This window comes from Carassius gibelio, chromosome B25, assembly GCF_023724105.1.
Source record: "Carassius gibelio isolate Cgi1373 ecotype wild population from Czech Republic chromosome B25, carGib1.2-hapl.c, whole genome shotgun sequence".
In the NCBI taxonomy this organism is placed as follows: Eukaryota; Metazoa; Chordata; class Actinopteri; order Cypriniformes; family Cyprinidae; genus Carassius; species Carassius gibelio.
In genome coordinates this window covers 13,307,573-13,318,634 of record NC_068420.1, presented here as the reverse complement: position 1 = coordinate 13,318,634, position 11,062 = coordinate 13,307,573, and the positions used below count along the sequence as shown (strand labels likewise).

The 11,062-nt window shown below is 35.2% G+C and overlaps 1 protein-coding gene across 3 annotated transcripts; it reads left to right on the top strand.

The window, feature by feature from the left end:
* The first annotated feature begins 538 nt into the window (after window positions 1-538).
* On the top strand, window positions 539-10,963 carry prr5a (proline rich 5a (renal)). 3 transcript variants are annotated; one of them, XM_052598162.1, is made up of 10 exons: window positions 539-788; window positions 2,944-3,124; window positions 4,484-4,594; window positions 4,678-4,758; window positions 5,938-5,986; window positions 6,081-6,138; window positions 6,224-6,315; window positions 6,393-6,533; window positions 6,727-6,865; window positions 7,928-10,963. In XM_052598162.1, exons 2-10 carry the CDS (start codon window positions 2,964-2,966, stop codon window positions 8,464-8,466), a joined length of 1,371 nt encoding a protein of 456 aa, XP_052454122.1. In that variant the 5' UTR covers window positions 539-788; window positions 2,944-2,963; the 3' UTR covers window positions 8,467-10,963. The 3 variants fall into 3 exon arrangements, with proteins under 3 accessions (XP_052454122.1, XP_052454123.1, XP_052454124.1); XM_052598163.1 differs by lacking the exon at window positions 539-788 and adding an exon at window positions 2,567-2,813; XM_052598164.1 differs by lacking the exon at window positions 539-788 and having other exon boundaries at window positions 2,990-3,124; window positions 4,393-4,594.
* The last annotated feature ends 99 nt before the right edge of the window (window positions 10,964-11,062 follow it).

Here is an 11,062-nt window from a genome sequence, read left to right as displayed (position 1 = left end):
AGATAAATGAAACTCTCTCTGGTGATTTATACTGGATTTCCCCAATAATTTAATGGTTTTAATTAACCCCGCCCCTTCTTGCATGTTTTCATCTGTCACCGTTTTGAAAGCAACGCCCACTTCTCAATATTCAATAAACTATCGATGCATAGAAACAAGTCCCCACCCTACTTTTTTTATTCTTCTCCATGTTTGCCTGCAATCTAATGTCATGGCTAAAAAGCTAAATTTAATTCAAATCCAGTTTATTTGAATTCTGCTCCTCCTCTTTCAGATAAACCGCTGGTGTGCTAAATTATATCCCTGTCACGGTCAACTCAGCAGGGATTATCTCAATCTAAATTAGGGATCCAGATAAAGATTGCCGCCCTGTTACTGGATTGAATATGGATTTCATTCGCATATATATGGCTTCCTGCTGAGCTTGAACATTGAGCTCATGAAGCGAAACGGACGCATAATTTCCTTTACTTAATATCAGCATATCAGGCATTGATTTCATTATGTCTCGAGCGCATCGCGACCCTTTGCACAGTGGCGCGCGTGCACGTGTTGGGGCGTGAACGCGCCACAGTCTGGACCGCCGTCTAGTCAGACAGTTTGCGACTCGTGAAGCAAAAAGGAGGGGCGAATATTGGGGATGCCACAGGAATGATCCATTAACCCCGCACAACCCACATCCGCATTTATGGATTAGTTTCTCCCGAAGTCAAAGCCATCATATTTATTGTTTTCGTCATCACTGAAGTTACTTAAATATCCCCACTTTGCACGCGGAGCACATGACGGTGAGTGGGAACATTGTTACGATGCACTACTGTTTGTGTAGAGTGTTAGAACCGGGAGTTTAATTCTAAACTGCGTTTTTTATCCCTGGGTGAATGGTGTATTGTTGCGCTGTTTGTCAATAACAAACGTGCCTTGATCACCGTAAGGTACATTGAGTACCCAGTGCGTCAATCCCGCCATGAATAACTTACAGCTAGTGATGAAACATGTAACCAGCAGAAAATGATGCATTGTAACACGGCCACTTGGGTTGCTTGATTCTTATCGAGTTTTAATAGAAGAGTCAAGCGAGATCTATTTGTCCAGAATGGGAAGTGATGCCCTTCCTCTCAAACAGGCTTCTCAGGTTTACCCAGACGTCGTCGTTTTAACTGTCTGCACTTTGGAAAGGGTAATGGACTCCTCCTGCTCCTCGAACACATCGTGGCTCGTGTCCTGGCACGTTCAGTGAACAAAGGGAAATTGACATGAGGCTTCAGGGAAAGTGGAACATAAAGCAAAGTCACATATTTAGGTCGAGGCCGATGAGATGCGTTTGTGTGTGTGTGTGTGTGTGTGTGTTTAATAAAGAGGCCATTCAACGCTCTTACGGCCGCGTGAGCAAATGATGACAGACTGATGCAAGGCAAGTCTTTTGTTGTAGTAGCCCATTTCTTCTGCGAAGCTTCCCAGATGCTCCAGCAGGTGGCGCGGGATGAATTGTGTCGCATGGAGGAACACATGGAGAATGTATAACGTAAACAAGCACATCGATCTTTGCTTTAACAGCAGCCGAAATGAATGACATTTGGGGGATATTCGACAATGATAGTTTTTAGTGTAGTTCGCTTGTAACATGGCCTCATAATCGAGACTTGTTACCAAATGCTTGCATCAGGGAGTTGTGAAATTTAAAGGGATAGTTCACTTAAAATTGAAAATGTTGTCATCACACACCCTCATGTCGTTTCAAACCAGGAGTGTGTTTCCCAAAAGCAACGGTAGCTAACTATTGTGGTAAGTTCCACTGAACTCTATTGGTAATCATAGTTGCTTTTGGGAAACCCTGTATGAGATAAAATTAGATTTTATCTTTTAAAGTCCATGCTGGTCGCTCTTTTCTTTGCAATTACAATGAATGGAGACTTGATCTTCAAAATGATTTTTTGATCAGTTCATTTTGAGAACAAATCATTCAGATGGATAACTAATTCATTGTAATGAAAATAAAGGTTAGTTAAAGAGATACTTCACCCAAATTATTAATTTCACTTTGTATTTTAAAGAATTATATTTTGAGGAATGTTGTTAAAGAAACATTTGAATAGAAGTCAGTAGTTACTGTCACCCTCATGTCATTGCAAACCCGTAAGACCTCTGTTCATCTTCTGAACACAAATTAAGTTAATTTTGATGAAATCCAAGAGCTTTCTGTCCCTGCATAGAACGCAACGCAAATTACAAGTTCAAGACCCAAAAAGGTAATAAGGACGTCATTAAAATAGTCCATGTGACATCAGTGGTTCAACATTAATTTTATGAAGTCATAATAATATTGTTGTGCTTAAAGAAAAAAAAAGACTTTATTCAGCAATATTTGTCAGTCTTCAGTGAGTGCTCACGAGATCTGCTGATGACGCAGGAGCCGGCGTTCTGACATAAACCCCATGTGCTGAGCTTTGTTTAAGAGTTGAGGAAGTTGCACGGTTTATATAAAGAAGTCTTTGCAAACACGTCTGAAGATTTTGACAGAGGACGACTTGCAATTTTTTGCCCAGCCTTACTTATACAAACCAGAATATACATTTGAAGAGAGATGAACGTCCTACGTCAGAATATGCATAAAAAAATATTATTGTAGCTTCAAAAAATTTAGGTTGAATCACTGATGTCACATAGACTATTTTAACAATGTTCTTACTAAAGAATTAGTACATCAGTTGTGTTGCTTTCTATGCTGGGTCAGAAAGCTCTCGGATTTCATCAAAAAGATCTTAATTTGTGTTCCTGGGATGAACAAGGTCTTACAGGTTTGGAACAACGCGGTGAGTAATTAATGCTGAATTTTCATTTTTGGTGATCTAATTCCTTAAAAATGCATTCATGAGTTATGCGGGAGCAGCCACCACAACACGCTCTCATTTTGTCTCTTTCTTTGTCCATTTGTGTTATCAGAAGGATCAGAGATGTTCTGAATGAAAGGAGGATCTGGCAGCCTTTCGATAACAATGCTGGAGAACTTGAGCGGAGCCCACATTGATCGACCCGCCCCTAGATCATCCACGTTCAGCTTCTCTGCCCTGTTTGCTCTGCCACACCACCTTCACATGGATGGAAGCAGTCATCCATTCAGGAGGTAAATCTGATGCTGTGAACAAAACAATTAACACACTCACTTCCTGCTTTACATACTCATATCCTGTTATTTGTTTGTGATGTCCTTTGTTTTCCTGTACACCCTAAATAAGCCCTATTACAAAATGTTCTCACAATGTGTGACATTCCTCAATTTACCACCTGCCGAGAGAGTCACTTTGTGTGTGTGTGTGTTAGTCTAGTCTAGTATCAGTATGATGCCATGTATCAAATTGGGTTAATCAATAGTAATGTAAATTCAATGAGTGCAGACAGGGCCAGCGAGAAATGGGTCAACATTTTCCAGACTATACTTTATTGATTTCAGTCACCAGTGTCTGTAATATTTATTTTTCATACTTTTATAAAAGAAAAAAAAAGAAAAAAAAGAATATATATATATATATATATATATATATATATATATATATATATATATGTATGTGTATATATATATATATATATATATATATATATATATATATATATATATATATATATATATATATATATATATATATATATATATATATATATATATGTATATGTATATGTATATAATTAATTAAAATGAATTTTTTTATTATATTACTTAAAACTTTTTTTGGTTTAATTGTATTTTTTTTGTTAAAATGTATGTATTATATTATTTAAAACTTTTTTTGGTTTAAAATGTATGTTTTTTGTTAAAATGTATGTGTTTTGTTTAAGTGTGCGTGTGTGTACGTAATATATATATATATATATATATATATATATATATATATATATATATATATATATATAATTATATTTCATATAATTTCATAATATATATAATTTCATATTTCAATACAATATTTTTACCTTTGTACAGTATATAAAATATATTTTTATATTAAAGAACTTAAGATAATGTAATAACGATGATATAAAACATTTTGTAAACATATTAATATTTTAATAATATTTATATATATAAAATAGTCTTTTTATGTTTGGGGGGTTTTATTTATTTATTTATTTTTTGAGCACTTCGCAGAGTAAACATTTTAAAACCAGCTCACATCGCTAGGAGGAGCAGGTTGTCACTCCCTCAAACTAGGAGTGTGAAAGAAGGGGTGTTTTTGTGTTGCTTAACTATTAAACGAGATTGGTTCATCTTTGTGGGCGTGAGTGTGTGTTTGACAGAGAGATAGAAACTAAGGAAAGGATGGAATGTAATGTTAGCAGGAAGGAAATTGGTTTCTCAACAATAAACCAGTAGTTTCCTCCCCTTCTCGTCTCTAGCTGCATCTTTCCAGCTCCTCCCATTCTCTCACTTGTTGTTGCTGTTCTGGACTAACTGAACCGTGTTTTATCCCTCTGTTTGAACCATGAGGACTCTGTACCGCTTGAAGTTGGTAAGTTCTCCAAATCTGAGTCAGCTGGGCAAAAATGAAAAGGCTTCACTGGAGGAGAGAGGATCAGGCCCCAATGCCACATGGAACAGGTTAGTGCGGGTTTTGTGTGTAGTGCAAGTCAATAAGTGTCAGAAACTGAGATGTAATTTCCCGTCTGTGTGATTTATTTCAGCATTCACAACGCAGTTATTGCTGTATTCCAAAAGAAAGGACTGGCGGACAACGAACTCTATACACTCAATGAAGGTGTGAGGTGAGGAAAAACAGCAGGGTATGTTGTGCTGCTTGTTATTTTAAATGAATTTAGCTAGAACGGTAACTGTTAGGAGTGTTTAAAATGTAAACGTCAGCAGCAGTGGAGTCTTCACGTTATCAGCACAGAACAGTTGTGAGAGGACGCAGAGCCTCACTCCACTATTATATAACTATTACCAGAAAAAAATACCAGCTAAGAAAAACATACCATATCATATTTCACCCCAAAATCAAAAGTAAAAAATAAGAAAATATTTTTAACACATCAAATTAAGCTTATTTTGTTTTGTATTGTGATATTACATATTTTTTTGTCATAATTAAGCACAATTCCCCCCATTCTCATTACAGTATAAATAATGGTATAAATAGTGTGTTTTTATTTTTTATTTTTTTTGCTGCATTTCTTTTATAAGAATTTGGGGGGAGATTTGGCAAATTTTCAAGAAAATAATGCAGAAAAATACATTTTTTAATAATCATTCAGTACATTGTGATCAGTAAGATGTATACTATATACTTAATGTAATGTATACTTTTTTTTTTCTCCACAAGGTCGCAATAAATAGAAAAAAAGCTTTTTACTTTTCTAATGAATGCAATTATTTTTATTCATCAAAGAATCCTTAAAAAATTTAGCATGGGTTCCACAAAAATATGAAGAAGCAGCACTGTTTTTAACATTGATTATAAAAAAAAGTGCTTCTTGAGCAGCAAATCATCATATTAGAATGATTGAATGATGCTGAAAATTCAGCTTTGCATCACAAAAATAAATGACATTTTAAAATTATAACTATAAAAAAAGTTAATATAAATTGTAAGAATATTACACACTATTGTTGTTTTTACTGTTTATGTATTTGTTTGTTTTTATCATCAAATGAAAAAAGTCTTTGTAAGATTAAGTGACTTCTAACAAACATTAAAACATTTTACCGACCCCAAACTTTTGAAATGTAGTGAATACTGTGTATAAGTAATATTGTTAAAATTATTTTAGAAATAATATATATAAACCCATTTAATTTGTAAGTATGTAGGTGTGTGTATGTGTATATATATGTGTGTGTGTGTGTGTGTGTGTATACCTTCTATATGGATTTATAATGATTTGATTTTTCTTCCGATACACATTTTAAACACATTAAAATGTTATAATATTTCATTTTATCAGGCAGCTATTGAAAACTGAGTTGGGCTCATTCTTTACAGAATACCTCCAGGTAAGATATTTAATTATTTTATTTTATTTATAGAGATTTGTTTGTTTGTTCTAATATGTAGATTGCATTTCTTCCCTCTTTTCCTCATCATCAGAATCAGCTTTTAACTAAAGGCATGGTCATTTTACGGGACAAAATACGCTTTTATGAAGGTATACCCTCCCATTTTAAAGACATCTCTTAAACCAATTTTTAAACTTAATGTCATCACACAGTATGTCACTTGTACACAAACAGGTCAGAAGTTACTGGACTCTTTGGCTGAGACGTGGGACTTCTTCTTTTGTGATGTTCTCACCATGCTTCAAGCCATCTTCCACCCCGTCCAGGTACAGTCTAGACATCCTGTGTGAAATAAGTGGGGAGACGTCAGTTACAGCAGTGGTGTGTGTTTATGGCGTCTCAGGGAAAGGAGCCATCGGTGCGTCAGCTGGCCCTGCTGCACTTCCGAAACACCATCACCCTTAACGTGAAGCTGGAGGAGGCTCTGTCCAGACCGCGAGCACGCGTCCCTCCCTCCATCGTCCAGATGCTTTTGGTGTTACAGGTACACATCTTCTTACATCATGGGAAAGATCCAGCCATATTGTCATGAGCTGCACCCAGAGATTATAACATCGGATCATTCGTCATGATTTCAGCAGTTGTGTCTAATCATAGGCCTTGTACGTCTCAACTACAATGACTGTAATGAATTCTTCAAAAGAGATCGAGTCAAAGTGAAACTTCCTGTCTTCCAGGGGGTTCATGAATCTAAAGGCATAAGTGAAGAATACATGAAGCTGGAGTCTCTCATTCAGAAGGTGGTGTCACCGTACCTGGGCACGCAGGGACTGTGTTCACATGAGTGTGGCGCCTCTCAGTGCTCCTGTGTTATCGGTGAGAGAAGCAATAGAGCAGCATTTAGAAAACCCAATGTTTCAGATGTCCAAAGAAGGGAACTGGAGGGATAGTTACAATGGCAGCTGTATATTGAAAAAAACTGCAGAAAAGAAGGGAAAAATATTCTACAGATCAAAACTAAGAAATTTGAATGTTTGAAGTCTCTTCTGCTCAACAAGGCTGCATTTATTTAAAAGTTAATTAGTTAAAATGGTTATATTATGAAATATAATTACAATTTTTTTTATTATAATATAATTTAAAATGCAATTTATTTCTGTGATGGCGAAGCTAAATGTTTTCAGCATCATTACTCCGGTCTTCAGTGTCACATGATCCTTCAGAAATCAATCTAGTGTAAGGATTTGGTGCTCAAGAAACATTTGTTATTGTTAACGATGTTGAAAACAGTTTTGTATTTTTGTGGAACCCATAATAGACTTTGTTCAGGATTCTTTGATGAATCGAAAGTTCTAAATATTCGAAACCGAAATCTTACTTAACATTAAATGCATTTACATTTATGCCAGTTTACATTTGTTACAAAAGTTAAATTGAAAGATTTAAAATGTCAGAAAATGTTACTGAGCCCAAACCTCTGAACAGTACAATATGTGTTGTACATATAATTTTCGGCAAAAAAAAAGCTTGGAAGGAAAGCAGTGAAAATGACCAACATTTGTATCTTAATAATGCAAAGAAATAAAACACTATTAAACTGTCCACCACTACTTTTCAGTGGTCCTCCACATAATTTACACACACAAAATAATTCAGTAAAACTTATTAATTAATAATTTTTCCCTTAATATCAATATCAAATGTATATTAATATCAAATGTGTAAAAAAAGAGAAAAAGAAATCAACTTTCATTTAATAAATGGATGAACTGTCCCTTTAAGAATCTTGCAAGGATGTTCTCCACCCATAAACATTTACTGCTTTGATCATTCAGCCACTTACAAATCTGTAAAATATATAAAAACTGTACGACTCCTGCTGTGTGTTCAATGAAAAAGCAGTATATCATTATTTTTTTAATTTTTTTTTATTTCCAGAGAGGCATTTGCAGTATTGCTGGTCCAAGTCTGCAGACCTGCCCTCCAGTAATCCAGTAGTGCGCTCCAAGAGTTACAACATCCCCATGCTGACCCCTGTGGCCGAGTACGACTCTGAAGTGAGCTCTGTGGGCAGCGTCGGCATCCGGCGTCACTCTGCGTGTGACGTCACTTCCTGCATAGAGTCCCAGGGCTATTCGGCCCTGTCTGTGGGAATAGAGACCAGCTCGACGCCTAGACTCTCACTTGATCATGATCTCACCCTCTCCGGTGTGATGCGAGGGGCCACAGGACAGCCAGCTATGATTTCTCCACCCGTCTTCATCCACACCTCCGCAGGGTGTCTGCATGCAGGGGATGCCCCGATGGCTTTATCCGAAGTGGACAAGGCCCCCTCATCGCCCCCGAGCTGCTCCTCCAGTCCGGAGACCATTGTAATGCAGGGGCTGGACTCACTGGAATCGGATCCTGACGGTATCTTCATTGACTTTTCCCACTGCCGCTCCGATTCTTTCGGAACGAGCAGGAAAACTAGCTGATGGAATCAATTGCTGTGAAGAATCCATTTCAGATTATTTTCTGTGAACTTGTGAAGTAGCTATGTATGTTGTGATTTTTTTTTTTAAAACTGGAATTTCATTCCTGCTTTGCGCAAAAGCCAAGGCTGCTTTGTGTGAAAAATGGGAGAAGACTCAATTTAAAGTGATTGTTTTTATAATGTTCTAAACCTGTGGATGAATTTTTGAATTTTTCTAGTTTTTCTTAGACAATAGACGTGGAATGTCTCCATTTTAATTAATACACATTTTACTGTCTCTAGTTAATAGAAGCTTATTTCCGCGATGGAATAAGAAAAATTAAAAAGGGTGATTTGAGGCTTTTTATCTCACAATTTAGAGTTATTTCTAATAATTAAGACTTTTGTCTTAGAACTGCTGGATTTGCAAGAAAATTGCGAGAAAAAAGTCAGACAATTATGTTTCTTTGTTTTTGTATGAAAAACTTATTGTGAGATATCAAGTCAGAATTAAGAAAAAAAGTCAGACTTCAAAAGAAGTTTAAAAATCAAATTCATTTTCGAGATGTAAACTCAAAATCATTTTCGAGATGTAAACTCAAAATCATTTTCGAGATGTAAACTCAAAATCATTTTCGAGATGTAAACTCGAAACTGAGTTTCTAATTTAAAAATTGTGAGATATAAATTCGCAATTGTGAGAAAAAAGTCAGCTATTTAAAAAAAAAAAAAATTATTCCATGGCAGAAATAAACTTCCACACTAATTTTGCTTAAAGTGGTTGTCACATTTACTGTGGTTTGTCGAATTTTCGCAGGCGAAATCCAGTTATTTCAATAGGAATTCATAAAGTTGGGAATTTCACGTGAGGGAGAAAGAATTCGCAATGGGTACATGTTTTCACATGGATTTGCCACTTCGACCATCAGAAAGCTGATAGGTTTATTAGTTCTTCTGTGTGAGGTGTGCTTCATACATTAATACCCAATCAACAATAGACAACTGGCTTTTTTATTTGCGAAATATTGACTGCACCTTAAATGAGCTTCACGTATCGTAATGTGTTATGAGACGACAGTATGCATAAATGTAGAAATCATTCTTGTCGCTCTTGACCACATGCACTATTTATTGTCATAGGGCTTTAAATGTACTACATTTAGTGCTTTTTAATTATTGTCAAGCTAATCTGCACTCTTAATGGTATGAAAATAAATGAATTAGTCTCTTAATCTGTGAGAATAATGATAATGTCGCTAATGATAATACAGTGCAGAACATTGTACGTCTTTCTCAATCTTGTTTTTTTTATGTGACAATAATAAGCTGCCTGGAAGTTAAAGGGATAGTTCACCTAAAAATTAATTGTTATTATTACCTGCTTACCCACAAGGCCTTCAAGATTTATGTGACTTAGTTTCTTCAGTAGAACACAAACTGAGATTTTTTTACTCAAACTGTTGCAGTCTATCACTCTTATAATGTAAGTGGATGGGAATCACAGCTAAAACATAAAAAAAAAAAAATAAACAATCAAATTAAACCCTGCGGCTTGTGATGATACATTGATGTTTAAAGACACAAAACTCGCTCAGTAGAGTTTTAACAGTTTGGATAATTGCTTGAAACAGGTAAAAAAAAAAAAAAAACTGTTTATATTGTGTTCCGTTTCTTGCACAGACTGATCGTTTTGTGTCTTTGCACATCAATGTATCAGCCATATATTTTTTTTTTAAGCTGTGAATCCCATCCACTTACATTATAAGACTGATAGACTGCAACGGTTTGTGTTAAAAATCTCAGTTTGTGTTCCACTGAAGAAACAAACTCACCTACATCTTAGATGCCCTGGGGGTAAACAGATAAACAACACATTTTCATTTTTGGGTGAACTATCCCTTAAATCAGGGTTTTCTAATTGAATGTGTTAACAAAAACTCCCTTTTAGTTAGTTGATAAAATAGAATAAATACAAAAAGATGGCATTAGATGAAACTGGACTGCTAAATTTTACTTTTTGACTAAAAAAGGGTACATAATCAGAAGGTATTCTTTAATTTAATTAAAGATTATTATCTGATTTCTTTAGAATTTAGGATTTAATTTAATTGTTAAATACGCTCAAGTATAATTCGATAAATGCTTATTCCAGTTTATGAAATTGTAATGATGCATAAAAGCCCCATTGTACAAAAAAAATTATAAGGTACTATAAAATAGTTTTTTGTGGTTTTTGTTTCTGTTTTCTATGTATGTAAACTTTTTGTTTAGGTTATAAGATCATGAATTTCTCTGTAATTGTATCGATTTGAGATTGAGCATACTAGCATAGATTTTTACACAAGCAACATTTTCTAGAAATGTAAAAAGTTTACAGAGGTACTTTAACACCTCGCACTGTCATTTCTGAAAGTCTGTGCTTACTTTCATAAGGAGTTTGTTATCAGCTTTCATGTGTGCTGCTGTGGAAAACCTCAACAAGGCAGAATTTGTAGTAAAATACTTTTATGCTTCACGTTTATGGGTGTTTCGAAGTTTATTTGTGAAGTCCGTGAACAAATAGGCAGGGTTTTATATTGGTCGTGCTCTTACTTTATTCTGTGGTTTGATAGAGTTTG

What these genes read in the sequence shown, in the direction of transcription:
- prr5a (XM_052598162.1), top strand. Translation starts at nt 2,964, where the DNA reads ATGAAAGGAGGATCTGGCAGCCTTTCGATAACAATGCTGGAGAACTTG. An exon ending in CCCAATGCCACATGGAACAG is followed by an intron (nt 4,595 to 4,677) that starts GTTAGTGCGGGT and finishes GATTTATTTCAG; the next exon opens with CATTCACAACGCAGTTATTG. An exon ending in CAAAATACGCTTTTATGAAG is followed by an intron (nt 6,139 to 6,223) that starts GTATACCCTCCC and finishes GTACACAAACAG; the next exon opens with GTCAGAAGTTACTGGACTCT.